This window comes from Sinohyriopsis cumingii, chromosome 2, assembly GCF_028554795.1.
Source record: "Sinohyriopsis cumingii isolate HCF-2022 chromosome 2, ASM2855479v2, whole genome shotgun sequence".
Classification (NCBI taxonomy): Eukaryota; Metazoa; Mollusca; class Bivalvia; order Unionida; family Unionidae; genus Sinohyriopsis; species Sinohyriopsis cumingii.
Window position 1 is genome coordinate 160,657,049 of NC_142962.1, and position 23,903 is coordinate 160,680,951.

The 23,903-nt window shown below is 35.0% G+C and overlaps 1 protein-coding gene across 1 annotated transcript; it reads right to left on the reverse strand.

Moving 5' to 3' along the window:
* Positions 1-3,044: 3,044 nt before the first annotated feature.
* On the reverse strand, positions 3,045-23,631 carry LOC149806216 (multiple inositol polyphosphate phosphatase 1-like). Its single transcript, XM_089951157.1, has 4 exons — positions 22,866-23,631; positions 15,869-15,990; positions 14,044-14,159; positions 3,045-13,809 (listed from the first exon to the last, which is right to left on the reverse strand). The coding sequence occupies exons 1-4, from the start codon at positions 23,590-23,592 to the stop codon at positions 13,413-13,415; spliced, it is 1,362 nt and encodes a 453-aa protein (XP_089807283.1). The 5' UTR covers positions 23,593-23,631; the 3' UTR covers positions 3,045-13,412.
* Between the last annotated feature and the right edge of the window lie 272 nt (positions 23,632-23,903).

Consider the following 23,903-nt stretch of genomic DNA (forward strand, 5'->3'; position numbering starts at 1 on the left):
GAAATACCAAAAGAGAAACAAGTGACGGACAGATGAGTAACAAACACAACACTGAAGGGAAACTCTCATTTAAGACCTAAAATTCATATGATGAAATAGTAATCACAACTGTTATTTAAATTGTATGCGATTGCATAAAATGGAACAGAACAAATTGCCGAACAAAATCAGCAGCGGAAAATACAACTTGAATTGATGCAAATAAAGAAATAATTATCAGGTCCATGGTAATATAGACTAAAATTGTGTCATAGAATAGAGCAATCTGAGTATATTTGGGTATATTTAAATACATTTTGGAGTATTTGGATAGTATTTGTGTGTATTTAATTATACTTAGATGTAGTCTGGGAGGTCTTGGGAAGTATTTGGTCAGTATTTGGGTATGTTTGGCAGTACTTAGTGTATTTGGGTAGTATTGTGTATATTTGAGTAAATCGTGCCCCTGGCTACACACTAGACCTGATGATGCTTGCTGGGGGCAAAAGTGTCATTGCCTTTGGAGAAAGAACACACACACACACACAACCAAACATATAAACAAAACAATTGCAACGGGGGAAAAAGCACTTCTACCGCCGATTTCTCCAAGTTTTCAGCCGAGGCGATCTTTTACGAAGCTCCAGTGCATGTCCTTGCTGGAAGCCAGGCAAGAAGATCCAATATAGTATTCGCTTACCATTGCGTTTGTTTGTACCAGCCTACCGATTTTAAAAAGAAAAGCATACATAATATAAAAAGTTCAGAAAACGTATTCATTTTATTCGTCAATTAATAAAAGTTTACAGTGGCGTACAAAGGGTAAATGGCGCCCGGGACGACGATGCTGACTCCACCAACAATTTTCCTGCAGTTCAATTTTTATTAGCTATTTAAGCGTCCCAAGACCTCTGGCGCCAGGTGCAACCGACCCTCCCCCGCCCCATTAGTACGCTACAATGCTTTCCTGACTGTCAGCAGGGGATCCCTGTCATCTTGTGAGCGTTTCCAGCACAAAGGAAGTTTTTTTTTTATTACTAAAACGGAGCCATATTTACGTGGACCAGACTATTTTACTTTTCAAAAAAAAATCGATAAGCACTGAATAATTCTTAATCTTTTCGTAAATTTGGGAGTTTGCTTCCACTGAACACTTGTAACAGTTAAATTTTTCAAAATTCTGTTCAATTCCTTTTAGAAATATTAAAACTAGCCAGTGCAGATAATGAATGCAGGTGACAGTTTTTCATGAAAATGGACCATTCTAGAAACAGGAAAAGGACAGCCGGTCTGGTTGTTTCAAACGCAGCGTCCGGTTGTTTTGAAACGCGGAATAAGATAACAATCTTAGGAACCAAGTTGGCGACAATCATGTTAGAAAGGATAAGCTGTTGAATGAAATGACTGCGTTTTGTCCCTTTTTTCATCATTGGCGCTTCTTGCTTTTTTAAAGGGTACAAACAAGCGGAATGGTAAGCGAATACTGTAGTCTTACAGAACCATTTTCGCCAAATGTTTAGATTGCATTTTATTTATTTGGGGGTGGGGGGAGAGGGAGAGAGAGAGAGAGAGAGAGAAAAGATATATGGCAGTGCTGACCTGTAATCAACAGTGAAGTGGAAAGGACCGGCAGCAAACAGGTTATGCTGACATGCTGCCAATTTGCTTTTAATCATTCACTCGATTATATGATGAAATTTGTTTCTTGGTTTGCATAAATTTTAAATTCTATTTCTAAGAGAAAGTTTATTATTCAAATATCATGTTCAGTTTCATTTTTTTATGTAATTGATTAAATTGTTATATTTTACATATGGGGACTTGTGTTGTTCAGTTCTATATCTTTGCTTCGATCTCCGTTATTCCATCCATTAATTTTTATTTTATTACTTGTTTGATCTGGGCAATAACATCAGGGTCAAACATCTAGATAAGAATAACCAAAAGCACCATAACAGGTGGGGGATGATATCACTCCTGCCCTCACACCCTACTACTAAAATAAACACTAAAAGACAAAGATATTGTCCTCAGTGTATTTCATGAATTTGAACATTGCCAATTCTATAAACGGTTTAATAGGTAGGGCTTTCTTTGGGCAATGAACCTTAGACCAAGCGAGGTCTTTTAGTAAAAGTTTAAATATGAAAGCTTCAGATTAGGGGATTCTATGTCTAGCATGAAATATAACAGTTTTACACTGGACATGTAATTTCTGATGGAATCAGATGACCGAAAGCTCAAAAGAAACAGCATAAAAGAACACAACTTTTAAAACAACACAAGAGTTCAAGCTTATTCTCAATGAAGTTGAGAAATACATGTCCAAAATAATTAAATATGGACTGCATAACACAAAGCATACAATTTTGCTGGCCAAAAGAAGAAAACAAAATAGTGTACTGAAAAGTCGAAGGTCACAAGATTATGAAAAGTTCCATTGGACATTCAAAACAAGTGGTGTTTTGACCATCAAAGCAACAAATGAACAAAGCCGTTGAAACAACAGCTTTCTATCTCGAGGCATAACCCCTAAAATTTTTGATCTAACAGGTCGACTTTGACATATACATGCCAAAACCAACCAACCATGACCAATGCTGCCAGTCAAAGTTGCCATAGGTACAAAGGCATCGATAAGAAAGCAGCCAGTGCACATTTTAGCTGATGAACATACTAAGGACTCTCTTAAATTGTTATTCTAATTATATACTGTCCCAACAATATTAATATTTGTTAACACATGTACTGTTCTTAATTCATGTGAACAGGCTGCTCTATAATAAGTAATGGTACTTAAGCATTAACATATTTATTTAATTTTTTGTCAATAGCCCATGCACCCACACTTAAGTTATTAAGGTGCACTGGCCATCCTCAGGACAGGATCAGCTTTGCAGGCTAAAATCATATTAGGAAATCAATTTGTACCATTAGCAATTTAATAATAAAAAAATAACAAGCTTCTACCCATACTTTATCAGTCTTGGCAGTATTTAAAAAGAATTGGTTAAGACTTTTAATTTATAATACTAAATAATAACCACATTTTATATGAACACACATACAGTTAGAAGTATTTATTATAATTAACGTTCTTGAACAAAGACTAATAACAGGATGTGATGTGAAATGGAAAACAAGCAAATAAAATCAATTTATCAATTGTGTTTCTGTTCAAAAACATGAACACTATAAACAGAATTACAATACATTAATTAACAAGTAGAAGAGTCATCTAAAGACAACATATCCATCCCCACCATCAAACTCAACCAGTGCCGGCTTACATAAAGACTCTTGGTCCACAACTCAATTTTTATGCTACTTATGCTAGTACCCTTATGTCCAGCACTCTCGATGTATGTAGTACTTATCTTATACTTTGTTCCCGTGGTAACAGGAAAAATACTAAATGCAGAAAATTCAAAGTATCAAAAGGCACCTCTATGTAACTTGGCTGAGGCCTCCAAAACATATTTTTCAAACTTATATTGATTTTACAGGGCCTTAAAAAATACAGGATTTTAAAAGTAAATTACAATAAAAAATGGGGATAATGATGTGCTAAACTAAATACAAACATTTTTAAGTACAGAGGCAAACAAATTAGCCATCATTTACATATAATGCATGGTAATCAGAATTTAAACATAACTTCCATTAACAAACAACCTTATTCTTTGCTGCATCGATGCAACCAATATTTATCCTTTTTCTGAACAAAAGCGTTTTGTGAAAAACAGCATGTGCTTTTCCACAAAGATATCAGGATGGTATAGGGAGTTTGAATAAATTATAGGGTTGGCTGGGAAACCCCAACTTTGGTCTTATTTTCCATCATATTTTTTGATGATGAAATGTATGTGTACCTCATCTAGTTCTCCAATAACAAGCCCAGACTTTGCAATAAGTGAGTCCCAAACTAGGACCAGTAATTCTATGTTGATAACCAAATGTTCATTCTCATAGTTTACATCATTAACATTTGGTGAATTTTAAAATTAAAGTCTTGTTGTTTCATTAGCCCTACCCAACTTTTCAACAAATGTGCCAGGCAAGCTTCCTTTGGCATTTCTTAGAGAGAAAAAATACAGCATAATTTATGGCAGTGATTTCATTTGTTATCATGCAGCTATCAAATTCAATAAGCAAGAGTTTTGAAAGACTAAAGTCTTTCAAGTAGCTCTAAAATATTGTTCAATTAAATACAACATGGACTAATGGAGAATAGTTTCTATCGGCAAATTGTAATATTTGCAAACTGCCCTGCCTTTATAATAGACATGAGCTTGGGTAACAACTTTGCAGTGGTTGTCTCATATCATCAACAAAACATTGACTTAAATAGAGTCCAGTGAATAAACTAATATTCTGGCTGATATAGATTTTCAGCAATCCATGACCATTTCTTATTTTCACCTGCTGAGTATTAAAACCATCTCTGATATTCTTGAGAAACTACAACATACCAATTCTGGTCACACAACTAATTTTGTATGTTTGAGCTGACATGTTCACAATATACACGTAAGTGCAGTACAAGATTTGTTATCAAGGTTTTTCCCCTTGAACCAGATATTAGCAATAAAAATTATTAAACTTCATCGCAGATTATATCAAGATATAACCACATGGTAAATTTTATTAAATCTTCAAAAGTATTATTTTCGGTTGGTGGGTGGCAAACAAAATTATTTAAATTTACAAGATATGCTTGAGAAAACCCAAGTAAAAACTGCTGACTGTAAAATCATGTCAGAGAGCTATCAATCATTGGAATACAACTATATACAGAGACAGGTTAAAATTCTCTTGTATCATTTGTATATGTATAAGGTCACGGTGTTCATAAGCTCAGAGAAGTATGTCTGCTTTTAAAAACTCCTTTACAAAAGTGTGCATATGCTGGTGGTCAGATCCCCACCATTTCATACAGAATTTCTTGAATATTGCAAGAAGTGTTTTAATGATGGCTTTATTCCCATGCTTGGAGGTCAGATGAGTATCATTTCCACCAGAACTAGCTATATATAACATAGGACTAACCTGACAGAATAAAAAGTCTTTCAGTGAAAGATCCATTTCAATACAATCATCTGTTTAGGTAAGGTAGCAATAACATAAACAATATTTTCAAGATGGCAGTCATTGTGGCAATATTGACTATTACACTGACGCCATTTTCATTTAGGGCCAACTAGACATTATATGAATTCATCAAGTGAAACCTCATGTCAATATGACCATCTGTTCAGAGGATGAGTAGTGATAAAAAAATTCAAGATGGCTACCATGGCAGCTACATTGGATGTCAAAGGATAAGTCCAACAGGCACCATTTTCATTTATGACCAACAAGATGTCATAAGAAGTCTTTTAGTGAAAACTCCATATTGATATCACTATCTGTTCAGGAGAAGTTATAATAAGGTTTTCAAGGATGACCATATTGGCTCTCTTAACACATGTTGCATGTGCACAAATTTCACAGGACCGCCAATGCAAAACACATGAGATTATAAGAGTCTTTCAGTGTCAATACAACTATCTGTTCACCAGAAGTAGTGATAACAAGATTGTCAAGCTGAATGTCATGGTGGTTATATTGGATGTCAAAAAGGAACACCATTTTCTTTTCAAATCAACTAGACACCATAAAAAGTCTTTTAGGTGGCGCTATACAGTTTCGCATTTTGCATAGGGTTAGGAATTTAAAGAAAAAGAATGTCCCCGGCTTTCCTCACTGGTTATACTGGCTATTTAAAAGAGACCTTGTATATCTTAGGTATAATGCAAAGAACCTTTAATTCCCTTTATTTTGGTGTATGATTGATGGGTGTACTATGGGTTATAGAGTGTACAGCTTGGCCTTACTTCAAATGTGCACCTTTCAAAAAAGTGCTAGCTCTACTTGGTCATTTTCACTTCCTGAACTTCAGAGGTCAATTGTATAAAAAAGAGCTGATAACTTTTTTTACATTTTATATATTTGGTAATTCATTCATTGCACTTTCAGAAGCTGGTTTTGTCTAGTCTGGCAAAATTCATTTTCCCTATTTTAATAGCTGCTATGTATAGTGTACTTTAGACTAATTCAGACTGATTTTTTAACACAAGGGAGCAGTCATTTTAGTTAGCAGTGTGCTTAAATCATGTAAAATTTCCAAAAGTACAATATCCAAAAGAAATATCATCCATATTACATTAATGTAGCATAGAGGTATGCAAACATTCTCTCCACTGTGCATGTTTTAAATGCGAACTACTTCACCTTACATACGTCACTCAAAAGTACATATTATCTGGTGAGTGCCACCTTACTGAAATCCCCACATTAATATGAACTCAGAAGATGTAGTGCTAATAAAGTTATCAAGATGGATCCTTGAGATGCATTTAGGACTGATGACATCCTAAGAAGTCTTTTAGTGAAAACCCATCCAGTCAAGAGGAGCAACAATTACAAAATTTTCAAGATGGTCAATGGCCATCTTGGATTTTAGTTCATTAGGACCAACTAAACATCCTATGATGTCTTTGACTGAAAACCACATGTCAATACAACAATCCACTCAACAGCATTACAAATAACAAAATTGAAGAAATGACCAGTGGATGTTAGATCAGTACAATTTTCATTTAGGACCAACTAGCCATCATAATAATAAGTCTTTTAGGGAAAACCCCATGTACATATGACCATCATTCAGAAATAGTAGTAATAAAAAAAAACTTGACATCTTAAGTTACGGAAAAACCCATGCAATTACAACCATCCATTCTGGAGATGTAGCGAAAATATCTTTAAGATGGATTCCATGGTGCCCATACCAAATTTTACAGAATCACCATTTTATATAGGATCATCTACGCATAAGAAGTCTTTCAGTAAATTCACCATGTAAATATGAACATACAATTAGGGAAGCAGTATTAAGATTTTCAACATGGCTGCCAATGTGGCCATACTGGATTTCTGAGAGGCCCTAATGCCATTTAGAATCAAACAGACATCATAAGAAGTCTTTTAGTGAAATACCATGTCAATGCAACCATCTGTTCAGGGTTAGTCACTAACAAAAATTTTCAAGATGGCTGTAATAATGGCCTCATTGATGAAATAGGGGCCCCATTTGCATTTAAAACCAACTAGACCTTGGGATGAACGTAAAGTTTCATGACAATTGTTATAGCAGTTTAGGTGAAGTAGCGATACAAATTTTGGTAATGGATTAAAGATGAAGGATACACACCAGACAAATACTAGACAAAGAACAAATGGTCATAGGATACACTCTTCTGGTCTATGACTGTTAAAACTAAAAATGATTTACAAAACTTTGTTCCAAATAAGCATGATTCCAAAAAAATATGTAATGGCAAGTAGAATTTTGTTCACTGCCAGAGATTAACTGGGAAACTATGCAATATAATTACAGTAGAGCTAACCCCAACTCTGCAAATGAACTGACTCTGCACTCGGGCAATATATTATAGTTTCCATATTATCATTCAAATATTACTAAAATGTCTATATGATAGTTACATCTATAATATATGAATATTATTTCCAACAGTATCTGCTTTGGAGATGTTTTAATTGTAACTTTCCTATTACAAATGTATACCTATTATGACTACCAAATAATAGGGCATTTGCTATTGCCTTTTGTTTTGTTAATTTACTGATCTTGAGGCTTTTCAAACCCAATTTGCCAGCGATTCAGCAATTAGTAAATGCCTTTTTCTTTTTTTTCTTTTTATTATTTAGGCATAATATTATATGAAAAATGAAATATGGAAAGTTAGAACATGTAGACCACATTCAAGATTTTAAAAATCAGCATTTCTATTCTGTCACATACAGGCTAACACAAATGTATGCATACTCTTCACGAAAATCGTTTTTTGTATGGTAAAAATGAAATAGCATCTCTCTTATGTTACATTGCATTAACTATTTTTAAGTTAACATGCCAATATCCAAATCTGTCTACTTGTAACATAATAATGATACATCAAAATATGACAAATGACATCATGTATGGCAACGGTGTAGTGACGGAGAACTCTGGATTATTTCAAAGTCTTGTCACTACACTATTCTATGATTTTGTCCACTAAAAACAGTGATTTTTCATCTTGTAACAACAAGTCTTTCAGCAGAGCTCATTTTAAATTAAATTCATAAAACTCATTAAATAATTTCAATTTCAATACAGAGCTGTATTAGCTTGTTTCTTAAATTTCATTTGAAATAAACACTCCTCTGAAATTCTGTAATTATGGGATATGTGCATTTCATTCTGTTCATTCTAATACACTCAGCCCCTCACAAATGTAACAGATCACCATCTGATGTTTCACTAACTGTACACTTATGACATCCAATTATACAGATCTAGTTATCTAAATGAAGTTGATGCTACCATCCAAGGCATAGAGAGGTGCATTTCCGATATGAAGTCATGGATAGTATGCAACAAGCTGCAGATAAATGAATAAAACTGAAGCCACACAAAGACTTTCTCATTCCTATCGTTAATCTCAAACAGTATCAGCAACACAACATTAAATTCATACTATCAGTAAGAAACCTTGGTCACAGTACTCTCATTACATCAACATGTCATAAACATATGCAATACTGCGTACATGGAGCTGAGATGCATCAATTCCATTCATAATTTTCTTTCTGTTGATTCCACTAAAACACTTGTGCATTCCTATACATTTTTTAGATTTGACTAGTGTAATTCAGGGGTCAAGCTAGACTTGAATTTAGGGAGAATTGACTTCTCATTTGGGACAGAACAGGGAGAAGTGAGAGCTGAACAATGAGAAGTGGGAGCAAGGCGAGACATGCAATATCTATATACATGTGTGTGTTGTTTTCATTCTCTTATTTGACTTATGCCCTATACTACCCAGTACGTATATTTGCATTTAACATTACTTTTAAGCACACAAAAATTTCAAGTAGAAAATTTTCTGAGTTCTATCTATATTATAAAGACATTTGGTGCATGTTTAAAAACTATCATACACATATTCAGTGTATTTTGGCAATGTGACTTAAAAAGGGAACTACAGAAGCTATACACTGTAATGAATTTTAACTGAGTACCGTATATACTCGAGTATAAGCCTGTTCGTGTATAAGCCGACCCCCACAAACTGAACAGGTATAAACACTAAAAAGTGCATGACCCGTGTATAAGCCGACCTACAGCTCTGAGACATCTCAAGATGCACAAGATAAGTTCTAAATGCATTTATTTAGGCCAAGTTATATTTTTTTTAAAATTGCATGTATACTTATCTAGGTTAGCCTGCATAATTATTATGGTATAAACTTGTTTGAAAAGTAATTTATTTAACTTTCTGTTTTCTTATTGTTTCTGCCTAATTTAGATTTGTGTATAATTTGATCAAACGATGACAAGAATTTAGCATTCGTGTGTTGCTGTAACACTACCTCTCATTTTTGACTCAATTATTGTTTGTTTAAGCATTATTGCATTGGAAATTATATATCAGTGCACTGGTAATTACGTTTTTACTTTGCCTTGAAATTGTAAATACCTAACTCATTAAAATGTAATCCCAGTATGACAACACAACGAACAAAAACAATGCGGTTTGATGCTAATACTGTAAAAGCTAAGTTGTAGTTTGCTTTTACGTAAGCGACCATACACCATACCTGTTAACTTTCATGCTGGAGGAAAAAAAACCTCGAGATTTTTGAGGTCGCTCCACACCTACCTTCTGATTACATAATATCTTCCAATTTTTGCTGAGAACTCCTGATTATTACATTATGTCTTTGATTTTCATTTCTTCTAAACAAGAAAAGTCCCACATGTTCTGTTGTATCACCTGTGAATTATTGTTGTGACAAAATAATTACTTTTCTATAAAAAAAATAGCTTCTTCACTAAATAGAATGTTAAGTTTAAACACTATTCACTTGAATTATTTTCTTTTACCTGTACAATAATAAAAAAATAAAAAAAATAAACCAGAACAAAAAAGTAAACCACAACAATAAAATCGTCCACAATTAATTTCAGTCCCAAGAATGATCACTACAAATGCTGTAACGTCATATCCTTTAGCGCCTTTCCCACGAAAGAAAATTAAACAAGTGAACACCTGGCATTTTTATACCGTATATACCAATGATAAAATTTACCATTGTTAAAATTATAAAAGAAGGAATGAAAATACATACCATGCAGCAAATGTGTCTTCAAAAAACGAATTCAGAATGCATGTTTTATAATAATCATTACTAAATGCTTTACGAGTTTACAATAAGGGAATATGGTTGGATATACAAAGACGGGAAAATAGTTGCCACATGTACGGTACCATGAGGCTGGCTATTTTGGTATGCCTTTGCCTATGTTTTACAAAACTACGGTAATCATGCTAATATTAAGGAAAAGAAGGCAACTACACATCAATCTACTTGTATAGTTACTGGTCAAAATTCCCTGTTATCACAAGCCAGTTTCAGGGTTTTAATGATTAACTGGCCTGAATTTCTGACACAAAACTTAAGAAATTTGCCAACTATCAACACAGGAGATGCCGAATCATCAAGCTTTCCATTGTGTGGAAAGTTATGATGTTTGTTCAGCTAAAACACAAAACTAAAATTGTTTGATGATGATCTTAGTTGAACTATATGAGAATTTTAGCCTTTATTATTACCACTCTTCGTGAACATGTAAATTATGATGGTTACGTGCCTTGTACAATTAATAGCAATTAGTAAATGCCTCATTTTGTAGGATCGCTTATATCATTGAAAATGAGTAACTCGTGAGCGCGTGATTCAATGTAAATGAAACAGCTATTAAGGACTAGCTAAAACGTTAGCTGGAAGATTGAAATTTGGTCGAAACAATGAATAAATCAAAATCTGCTTTAAATATGTTTGAGAATAAGTAAGGATTTAAGTGACACTATGCACGCTTTGCACTGTGTAAGTACTGTTCATTATAGTTCAGCATGGTCTCCCTGGTAAACTCAACCAGCCCACGAATTATGAAGTCTGTATTTACCTTTAATTAACTTCATGTTGGAGAAATCAGAAAATATGCACATGCAAAAAATAACAAAATCAATCATAGTACTATGTTACAGTTTAATAATTGTCGGGTCACCGAAAGTTAATGTTTTTTTACATGCCATGTCTTAGGACACGGACAAAATTATTGCTTCGTGTCCCAAGATTTACAGCCATTAAAGTAGTCAACAAAAAGACCTAGAAACTGTAAAGTTTATACATCAGCCTGCAGATAAGCCTACACCCGCTTCTTCCAGGCCTTTCTTTTTTCCTAAATTATTCGGCTTACATGCGAGTAATTACAGTAACTAGATTACAGTATTGTAATTGCAAGTTAGTACAAATGCTAATGAACTACCTTTAATCAAGAATTTGTTATTTTTACTTTCTGAAGGTTCATTATAAAATAACATTTGAAAAGATTTCTAAACTTGTTTGAAACAACCCATGTACCATGTACATGCCAGCAAATGCACACATCTTTCAGATCATACTGTTCATCCTATTTTCTTTGTTGCCAATAAACTTTACCATAACTGTTCATAGACAACACACTGAACAATTAAAAGTCAGTATATGAATGAACTAAACCCTTTTTTTCCAACCAAATCGACAGTCAACATGCAAATGCATCTTATTTTTATGACTTACATAATTACATTTTAAAGCTAAATCTTTAATAACGTAAAATTTAAATTCTGCTTTCTATAAATTGTATATTTCCTGACTACATCTGCCCAATGGTTTACAAAAAGAGACAATCTAACAGAACGGTACTTCCCAGAACAATCATGTCCACCATTATTTCCCCATGACATGTTCACTTACGGTTCCAAACTCATTTTTACCAAGAAAATAACGTACATGCCTCAGTTAAAATATTCATGTTACTGATTCTATTCTTAAAACTGAAATTGATAGTTACATAAGTTTATATTTTGAAACATAAGTTTGTATGTTTGGGCAGTTGCTAATGATTAATGGTCATTAAGCTATCAAAACACATGCCTGTGAATGTACGAGAGTTTGTTTGTTGGCGTAACTGATATGAAAACCAACTAGTTGATGGCTTGAAGCATACATTTTGCCTTAAGGTATATATAACATAACACTGGAACTAACCTGGCTATGGCGAGGGAGCATCTCATAAGGATGATCATTAAATGTTCCTCTAAATAATCACAGGGCAAGGTTGTTTTTGCTTTCTAAACAGAAGAAGGCAAAGTTTACATGTGAAGGCAACTGAGTCGACCACTTCAACTGGTAGTGAGACCCCAGTAATTTGTTTCTATCTGGTTCATCTAATTTTCTACTGCAGAAACTTCAGAAAGTTTCAAACACATCTGCTCATGTCATTTTAGATTTCCAAGAACTAAGCACTCCTCCACCTGCCTTGTACCTTCCACTAGCTACCTGTTCCCTCCAGTATCAAGCAAAAAATCTGTTCTCTCTGTTACATTTTGTTGACTGTCTCCAGTCCAAAACACCAATCTGATGCATCATATCTAAAGACTTGTGCTCCTCTTCAGACACTCATATTCTCAGTATTTCAACAATCAAATATAAGTCCTATGGAACAAACTGCCTCTTGAACTTGGACACAATGACAGTGAGATCATTAAAGAGTGCTCGAAAATTTACATAATTAGACTGCAAAAACTGACTTAAGACTGAATGTTTCCATACCCTTAATTATTTTCAGCATTGCTTTTGTTTGTAATTGCAGTGTTTGTTTTTCTGATCTTTTATATATATATATATATATATATATATATATATATATATATATATATATATATAATACTGTAAAGAGCTTACTGCTATTAAGATTAATCACTGATCACTGCACTAAATCATCATTAGCATAACTATTAGTATTATTACTATTATTGTTATTATTATCCAGAACATTATCTTGCTCTGCATCCAGATGCCATCATTTGACAGAATAAAACAATCCATTTCAAGTTTGAGTTAGTTTACCTCTACCATGTGTATACAGAACCTGAAGTGAGCAGTGAACTGAGTTCACTAAACAAATTATGATAACAAGAAGTAAAAACAGTGGGCTTGCATGTTGTAACCATGTTTAATGAAATGCTGGAAGCTTTACAGCCTTTCAGAAAGGTGAGGTAGTGGTTCACTGAGTGAACTGTCTTTGTTTTATGATGAGTCAATCCAAGTTTGAACAGAATCAATTAAGGGCTTCAGGAAATAGAAGCTTTGAAAAACTAGAACCGAAATAGTAAAACGATTCTTCTATTTTTTAAACTTTACCCTGCAATCAATAAGCAATAGAATTCATTGCAGAATGAACTGCCTGTCTTTCATTACAGATCATCTGAAGCATGTTATAATTCCTCATGAGCTGTGTGAGCATGCTCTGTCATTCCACAGTATCTGTCAAATTCACAACGATCAACATGATTAGACACCCTCTCTCTCACTTCATCATACCAACATGTATCCTGTTGACATCCTGGGAATTTTTTAACCTTCTCATTGACATACAATTTCAGAGCAAATCTATTATCTCCACCAGCATCACTGTTGCTATGGCAATCATAAAGAATTAATACAATATTTGCTGAAAATGGTAAAATGTGGCTGGCCTTGAACAACCTATTTCTCTGTTGTTCAAAGTTTTTTGCAAGAAGTGGAACCGTGTCATTAAACAGGCCCAAGGCAGCATATACTGGAGCCAAGGTTTCAACGTGTCCAAAGAAGAAACTTCCAACTGATGGATCTCTGTAAAGAATGAAAAGTTTATGGTTCATTAATAATAAGTATGGTTCTTTAAAAATATAGTCTTCAGGTTATCAGCAAAGAGCAAACATTTTCCTAAAATTAAATGGCAAAACAAAAAATAAATACATAAGCATTGCAAGACAAAAACAAAAAGAACATGTCAGCATAAGTGTATAATTAACTTGTACATTCTAAACCTCTCTTATTATAAAAGTGGCAGCACTTTATAATTACCTTTCCTCCTGCTTCTGGTTTTTAATAGCATTATCAAAGTGAGAAAATAACTTCTTCACCATTGGGCAAGCCATTTTTGGTATAACAGAATGTCCATACGCCTTCTTCCAGTATTGCTGTAGATAAAAAATAAACAAAATAAAACCAAAATCAAACATTGTAACTAAATTTTCTATTAAATTTAAAAGAAAAGAAAGATTTGAACCACCTCATTATAAACTTCACAAACTTTGCAATAACATAGTTAATTTGTGTTTAGTTTGTAAAACATATAGATTCTCATGTATAGCCCCCAAAACAGTCCAAGTCCAAAACAGCAGGACAACCAACATATAATTTCATTTGCACAAGTCCGGTAGTTTCTAAGTAATTTTTGCTAAGGGTTTTTCCAATCAAATCTTCACTCAGAAAGAAAAAATACACATAAATATTTCCATGGCGCAGGGGGTGGCTTTTGTCTGGATATTTTGCAATTGGTGGTACCTCCTGACTCCCACCAAAAAAAGTGGCACCACCCATGCTCTTTTCAGGTAGAGTTAGATAGAAATTAACCCAAACAATTTGAGAATGATAATGTTCAAGAATAAATTCTTAAAATGGCATCAAAATCTTACAATGTCATGTACAGGCTGACACACAAATTTGATACACAATGAGTGGCTTCTTAGTAACTGCAATAAAATAGTTTAAGTTCAAACTGCAAAAGTCTGATAAAAAAATGTTGGAAAAAAGCTATCAGAATCTAATCAGGTCAGGTACATTTGCACACAAGGTGGCCTGCTATATTTAATTTGCAATATCAAGATGTTTTAAGGTAATTCTTGACTAAAAAGGTCTAGCCAGAATACAGAAGATGTCAAAAGCTTCTCTCTCTCTCTCTCTCTCTCTCTCTCTCTCTCTCTATATATATATATATATATATATATATATATATATATATATATATATAAAAATATACTTATATATCTTAAATGACAGTAAAATCTAATCAGGTCAGATACATATTATATGTATTTGAACATGTAGCAGTCTAACTAAATTTGATCTGCTTACATCGCATAGGGTTATTTTTTGTTTAAAGAATGTTTTCACTGAAAAAGTCTGTGTCCAAAAATAAGGTGGAAACAAAAACTTCCATTATTTACTGAAATGCATTTAACTGGCATGAAAGTCTAATCAGGTCATCTATATATGCATTCATGTAGGTATACATAAAAAAGCGTGTTTCTGATGGTTTCTATAGTCATGCTAATAGGAATGTGTGAAGGACATACAGCCACAGGGACATATCAGATGACCACAACAGCAAAACAGCTACTGCAGAGAAAGCCAAAAAATATGAAAAATAATGGAATTAAACATGTTGCTTCTAGTATTTCTTTATGAAGGGTCTGCACCTTCTTCATGATGTTTACTTACTTTCAGTACTGGGCAGTGTTTCTGTGATCAGCAAAGAAAAAATATACCTCAAATACAATGCTTATTTTTTGTTTGTTATCAACAAAAATACTGCAGGAAGCAAAGAACAAGTGAACATTATATAGAAAATGTTTATATGTGGCACCTGTGCTGACTCTTAATGGACAAGAAAAACAATTTTGTTTTTGAATTTACTTTATCCTAGAAGCTGATAACCATCTGCACAATTAAATCTTAACAGGTTTTACTGTAAAAAACGTTGTGTTGTTTTTATCTTATATATTTAATTTTAAGATTCGGACCCTTATGCAATATTTTATTTATGAAAATTCATTCAAACTGTAGCAGCCATGTAATCTAATTTAGGTGCAGGTGATGACTATTTGTACTAGTGAATAACAGAAACCTTTAGATCATAATGGTATTCCATGATTTCCTTTTCTTCATCTGTCAAGATATGACACCAGTCTTCCTTGTTGGAGATGATAATTTCAAATGGACACAAAAAGTACAATAATTTGAGGTCTCCTGTAAAAGCAAGAAAACAACAGATAAATGGTTTGTCACAATGACAGAACAAATTCTTTTAAAGAAGCCTGTATATCACTGACAAACATCATGAAATGTTTATTCTTCTGTTTGAATGCCTCAGTGATAAAACAGACAAGAGATGAAACAGGCATAAATTAATTTAAATATTAAATGAAGTACATTTTTTCTATGCTAAAAAGGTGAAAATATTCAGAATAGTTATAAAATGTGATTGCTTATACTGGTAGGTCAAATAGAGATAAAATCTTCAGCAAGTAAATTGTTAGTGCTTTTTGTAGAAGATATGTAGACAAAATTAAGTCCCACCAAATTTTAGCACTAAAATCAATAAAGAGTTAAACTGTCAAAAATGACCTTACCCATCTTGATTTGGTTGCTTTGATGTGTGATACTGTTTCAAAATGAGCTGACCATACACAGAAGTGTGTAGATGGAATGACCAAGTGAACACGTTTTTGGGTACCACATGCTGACTCAGCTTAGAATCAAAAACAGAAAGAGGGCAATTGTTGTCTTTTATAATATCTTGTGGAGAAAACGTGTAATATATTGAGGGATTAAACTGTCCAACCAGAAGGTACATGTATCATTCTAAACCATGTTAGTATAACTGTTCATGATCATTTTTCTTCCAAAGATATTACAAAATAATCAATTCATCATGAAGCCAACAAAATGCAAAGAAAAGAATTTAGCCTTGGATCTATAGGTCAAGATGATATTTGGAAACAAGAGTCCATCAATTAGATTGGCACCCAACTGGCTGAACAAGAGCATATAAATGAGACCATCACCATACTGGCTAAATAAGAGTCCATAAATAAGATTGGCACCCACTTGGCTGAACAAGGGTCCATCAATGAGACTGACACCGTATTGGTCAAACAAGAGTCCATAAATGAGACTGACACCGTATTGGTTAAACAAGAGTCCATCAATGAGATCGGCATCCTACTGGCAGAAGAGAATTCACAGATATTTACTAAAGGTCAACTTCTTCTCTCCATTTAATCCTTTCAACTTCTGAGTATTGAACCCATCTTGGATATTTGAACTCAAACAATCCAATCTGACTGTCTGTCTGTCTGTATGTGTGTATGTATAGTGGCAATATGGTTCCAACTAATGGCAAAGTTAGAAAAATGTAAAATGAATCACACCTTACATTTAGGAAGATAAACCCTTCCAAATAAATATAAACATGAAATACAGGCAAGATAAAATAAAATGTAAAGATGTTATAATTTGGTAAAATGTCTATACAATAAAAGATAAAGGTAACACATGTAAAACCCTAAAAAATATGGTTATACAATTTTTTATATCAGCACATACAATCTTCCACTTGGAAATGGGTAACTGGATAGCAGTTTTGGTTGCTTTATCTACCCCTTCATTACCATTTACACAAAGGACAAACAATACATGAAAGGTTCCAATCTTTGCATTAAAAAGTATGAGACTAGACTCAAGAGGTCCAAGTACCTGTTTAGTTATTAAAGATGTGGGTCTGACCAAAATGTGGAATTCAAAGAGAAATTAAGAGTAATGGAGATGGGTGCTCTATGGTCTTTAACGGTAGATACTGAGCAATCCTTTTCCTCCATGAGAAAAAGAATTTCCAACTGCAGTTCAAGAGGGCAGATAGGATCAATGTATTTCCATTTCCATGAATTACAGTAAATTCTCTACTGTGTGTCAGTCCTTGGAAGTCAGATGCATTCTAGCCTAAGCTACACATTTGGCTACCTTGCTGAAATACAGATCTTTGTAAACAGATCATCTGGTATGAGCCAGACATGTGCAAGAGAGACCCTCTGTGCTGCAACAGCAGATCCCAAGTCAGTGATAATTCCCAGGGATCAACCAACTGGTCAAACAGATCATACAGGAGATATGAAGATGAATGATGACTTGGAGGTCATGTGTCTGTGAAAAACTTGAGGGGTTATTATGAAAGTAGGCAAGGTACAAGTGTACAGGAGAGGCCATCTCAGACTGAAGGCATCCAGTGCCACTTGCTGGAACTAGTGAGACATAATGAGGATGCTTGTTGTTCAATCTTATTGTGAACAAGTCTACCACTGACTTTTTCAACGGATGAAAAAGTGTTCTCTGCTACTGACAGGTGCAGAGACCATGCTGTGAGGACTGCTCATCCCTATTTAGGCAGGCTATCTGCCAGAACATTTCTTTTGTTTGGAATATGGCACACTCTGCGACTGATCACCGTGGAGACTGTCCAACAGAGTAGATTCCACACTTCCAAGCAGAGAGAAGGGGCACGAGTGCCTTTTTTACATCTGGGGTACACTATGACTATTGCATTTTCTACAGCAACCATGACACAGTGATGTCTTTTGCAGTTGGCACAGCTTTTAAGTGCTACAAAAAAGCCTGTACATTTAGACTGTTGATATGAAAATAAAGTTCTTCCATGGACTACAGGCACTGCAGGACTAGCTCTGCACACCAGCCTGTGAGCATCCCAGCATAAATCAGAGGCATTGGTGTAAAGGAGGGACATTTTCTACTAACTCCGATGGTGATGATGAAATATAGATCTAATTGGGATCCGAACTGAGATGCAGTCCTTGCAAAAACTCCATTTTTCTAGAAGCTTGAACCAGAAAGGCAGCATATGAAGTCTTTCTAGGTAAACTAAGTCTGCTTCAGCTTTCAGAGTTCCAAAAAGAGTGCAGTAGAGGCAAGCCGACAACAGGACTTCTAAATGAGTCATGCTATAAAGGAAAGCATTTGTGAGATTCTGTTGGAGGAATGTGGGCTGTCACTTTATTGGTGAGAAAATTCATCCACAAGTAATTGAAATTTTTGTGGACGGATTAGATCTGACTTCACCTGGATGGGGATTGGACCTAGATGAGTCACTGTCTCCAAACTCTGAGAGATTCCTCAGAAGAACACATCTGTGAACCTCATGGATCAATCAATCACTGAGCCAAGGTGGGTATGTGAGAAAGCTTTCCAGTAGCTTCCCGTGTGTCAGTAGGTATGTAAGAAAGCTTTCCAGTAGCTTCCTGCATGTCAGTGGTTCTTACTGGGATTTTCCCAGGTTCTTCCTCCACCAGCTATACCATGCATAATCTATAGCCTACCATGTGATGAAAAATGGCATTAAGCCCCCCCCCCCCCAACAAAACAACCAAAAAATCAGTCGCTGAAGTACTGCAGGGTTTGAATTCAAATAGACCTTAAATGAGCCACTATTACACGGTCACACAGTTGAAGCAAAGCCAAAATAAAATGCGTGAAATTAAAAAATTTCCTTTCCCTGATAAAGCCATGTGAATCTTGAAGATAGGCATCCTTTAGTTCTTTGGAGATCACCCAGTCATTCAACCTGATGGCACTCCTAACTGAAGCAGATATATCCACCTAGAAATGCTATTTCCATAAGATATTTGTTCACTGTGGAAAGACTGATAACAAGATGAAACTCTCGCTCTTTTTGAAACAATGAAGATCTGCAAATAAAATGCTATCACTCTCTAGTGAGTTTCTCCTTAGATGGGTGTACATCTGCAGAGATACCAGCCAGGACTGATAGATCCACACTGAGGTCCTTGAAAGAGGTGAAGTGCCCCAGAAGCAAAACTGGTTACCGTCTTTTATTGCGGAAAGGACCCATGCATCTTCCATGATATCCAACCAAGCCTTTGAAAAAATGTTCAGTCTAGCATCTACTGGAAAACTGAAATGAGGGTCTTGGCAAGACAGGGTGCAACTCTCTATGGATGAATCGCCTCCCTCATTAGGAAAGAATGAAGGGTTGTAGACTTCACCACCCAGTCCCTCCAGTCACCTCATCATGGTGACTGGTGGCAGACATTCAGGGACTGTCATTTGACACACTATATGATGACTAGCACAAGGTGCCCAGTGCTTGTTGCCTGGTGACCAATCACCTGTTAATGACCAGCCAGACAATGTAGACCTTACCGACAAGTCTCTGTTTGGGGAACTATGCTCTGATGAATTACAACCTCCCAATTTAATAAGTGATCAAGAAGAACACATCTTCCCTTGTATCAGAAAGTCAGGATTCACTTCAGGGTGCTCCCAACTTCACTCCATCAGGAAGTGCCACGGAACCCACCTAGAAGGGGAATGCCATCTTCCTTCCATGTGTTAGTGATCTCACCCTTGCATCAGTAGGCAAATTCCATACCCTGGGAAGAGCCACTAATCCCTCATGGGAATGGAGGAGGGGTCACCCAGTGCTGAAGAAGTATGTCCCTATAGATATGATACACTTTCCACTAAGTCCCATACCTCAACTGGCCAAAGGCATAAAGAAAAACTGTTCATATGTACACATGCAGTGCACACTAGGCAAGTTTGGGGTAGCACCAGTATCCTTATATGCATGCATTTACCCATACCTTTAGGCATAATAAACTGAAAGGAATTACAACTAATACACAATGATCCAGAACAAGAATTAGGTAGTTAATACTTCTTCTAACAGTGGCTACTAAAAGAAGGATGAAAATAAAGCAGTACTGCTTTGCTAGCCAGGTACTCAACCATTAAATTCAATTAAAAGGGATACAGATACATGAAAATTATGCTACGAGAAGGGAGAAAATATAAAGTACAACACAAAAAAGTTTACAATTCACAACAGAAAAGAGAAAAGAAGACTGAGATGATGTAGTGCCCAAGAGATGTGAGAACTACACAGAGTCCAAGTCAAAGAAGGAATATAATCTGGCTGCTCTAAAAAGAGACTTTACGGTACCATGGTATGAAAGCCCTGAGAGTCAGTCAGTACGCTTCCCTGGTCTGGGGACAATACTGTGTCACCTCCATCCTGGATTGATTATATTGAGAAGTTTCACTCTGATCACAACATTCAGGCATAAAAAATTATAATATAATGTAATAACATTAAAGACCAGAAAAGCACATATACATGAAAGTGCACTTAAAAGTTCCTCAAGTCATTGCTGTCCATCACAACAGTTTCAAGTCATGGAATTGTTGAATTCCATGAAGAATGAAAATGTCTCTAGATTTTTTTCTTCTTTTTCATCCTCAGACAGTTCAGGCTCTTCTGTTGCGTTATGTTTAACACAATAAAGTGAATGCAGAGTCGTAGCACAATTTAACTTTCACTTCCTAGTAAAGGCAAGAATGCTAACTCAGTTATGTATGAAATTAATGGAAGTAATTGATTACATGGAGCAGTGAAGTGTACAATTAGCAGTAAAGGATTCATAAGGAACATTAAATTATCATATATATTTGCCAACAAACATTTGCATTACACTGTGTAAAGTGCCATAAACTGCATTTTATAAGCCCAACCAGTGTTTAACAGTCTTCTATGTGGATAAGTGAAATTTCTGCACAGAAACCGTTTTTCTTCTTTCAGAGAGACCTTGACCTTTCGAGTCTGACTCTGACAGACTGCTTCCTTAACCTAAGTGCACACCATCTACAAAGATTGGGCTTGGTCTGGAATGTAGAACTAATGCTACAGTACGGACACCATGAATCTTCTTTCTTACTGCAGCTTTGACCCCAAGTTAGTAACCTTCTTCTTTACCCTAAGTGCAAGCCATCCATTAAGTTTGGCTGAGATATGTCATGTAGAACTAGTTTTTGTATCGAAACATTTCTTAAAATTCCATTAGTGACCTGGGCCTTTGACCATTTGATACTGAAATCAATATGGTTCTTTTTTTTAACATAAGTGCAAGCCATCTACAAAGTTTAATAACTGTAGACTGGAGAGCCGAGTTACTGTGCTGAAACCATTTTTCTTTTAGTCAGTTACTGTGACCTGCTACCTTTTGACCTTGAAATCAATAGGGTTCTTCCTTACCCCAAGTGCAAACTATCAAAAACTTAAATTATTATGCAGAAATCATTTTCACTCCAACATGACCTTAACCAATGTACCTGAAATTAATAGTGCAAGCCACTCACAAAGTTTGGTAAATTATGGACAACATCATAATATAATAAATCTTATAATGTATTATTATACATAACCATATCTAATTAAAAAATATGTTCTTATGTTGCAGAGAAGGGTAATTGATTTGATAATTAATGCACAGCAGATGGATAATAATGCCCAAAGAACACTGCCAAAATACTTAATAACTTTACTGAATAGACATAAAGCTCTACAATTTTATTTCTTTTATCAACTTTAATACATGTATGTCATCATCTTCAAGTGCTACTACACCAACGTACTTGTGATGTACTAAAGTGCTCTCCATTATGGATCACTGTCATTTCACCTCTGTCTGCATGGGTTCGAGTCTCGGATTCAGCCAATGTGGGTATGTGAGAAAGCTAGCCAGTAACTTCTCGTGGATTGGTAGTTCTTTCCTGGGTTCTTCCTCCACCATTGATACTGGCCGCCACGTATAGCCTATCATGTGCTGAAAAATGGTGCTAAACCCTACTACAACAACAACAACAGCATTATTGTAATAAATGTTTTATCAAGTAGTCACTTAACTCATTAAAACATTAAAATGAGCTACACTATGGAATTTCCCATTCAGGATGTTGTTCTCAGTAAACTTTGGTATTACAACATATCTTGAATCAACCAATCAACCCATATTTTAAAAGGCTCTATATTCAAATCCTCATTTTATATTGGCTGTGGACTGACAGGTAAAACAGAATGACACATTTGAGACATTCCGAACTGCTTTGCACTTAGGTCAGTCTAGAGTAGATGTTATGACAAAGCTTAAAAGTTTTACATAAACACAGAGGGTGAAGAAAAAGAAAACAGAAGGGTATATAATTTTCATGCTGTAAATAATATTATTTTGCTAAATGCTGTTTTTGTCATATACCTGTAGTTATATTCAGATCATCGACTTCAAGTCTCTTTGCAACTGCAGCAGCCAAGTTAACAGCATGGCTTTCAGACTTAAACTTCCTGTATTCTTTTATATGCGTTTTATTATTTTCTACAGATTCCAAAAACCTTTTGCATTTGGTATGAAATCGCAATATCTTATCATCAATATCATATTGTACATTACTGGCTTCATCTGCATTCCCATTAAATCCTTTGTGAAATGCTTGCAGGCTATTCTTTGTCCGTGAAGTGCTTGAAGATACAAATTTGATGTTTTCGAGATTATTTTCAAATAAACTGAACAGTTTCCTTCTTATTCTCAGCCCTAACTGATACTGCTCAACTTCGCCCAATTTCACCAATCCCTTTTCTTCTGCCTCTGGGTAGGGATTTTTCCAATTTGTAAGGAAATTTAGCTTTTTATCTACTTTGTATCTTAACAGTTTCATGTGCAGTTCCGACATGCTTCGTATGTCTTTTAAACTAGGATATCTGGCCCCATGTCGAATGAGCGCAGACGCGTATATAGCTTGGCACGATTGTCCCGAGATTTCAGTTTTCATATACTCATCTTGAGGGACATGCTGGTCCAAATCATATATCCAGTGATAAGAAGTTTTCGTTGAGAACAAGTCCTTTCTGAAGCAATGTACATAAATAAAACAAATTGCTAAAACCAGAATGCGCGATCGCGAAAAAGATATACCGGAAGCGGACATTTTGTTGTTAGCGTTTGGCGACCATTTGGAGTAACGCCACAATTTGGAAATCTGAGTTGTTATGCTCTTTCTCAAGAAATTGCAACACTATGCGAAGCGAGCTATAGACCGGAACACTCGAGTTGGTTCTGAGAGTATGTTGACAATGGAGAGCGCTTAAAAGATAAATGTTGCAGTGACAAATATATTGACAATAACACAACAAATAAATCTGTTAATCAGAGTTATTTAGCAAGGTATTTACTATAATTGATGGAAAACAGTTTTAATTGTGTGTCAATTTTCTAAATTACTATAATTAATGGAAAACA

Coding starts and splice junctions, on each gene's coding strand:
- LOC149806216 (XM_089951157.1), bottom strand. CDS start 23,592: ATGTCCGCTTCCGGTATATCTTTTTCGCGATCGCGCATTCTGGTTTTA. Junction 15,991..22,865: donor TGATCTGAATATAACTACAG/GTATATGACAAA, acceptor TTGCTTTTACAG/GAGACCTCAAATTATTGTAC. Junction 14,160..15,868: donor AATACCATTATGATCTAAAG/GTTTCTGTTATT, acceptor TTTTATCTACAG/CAATACTGGAAGAAGGCGTA.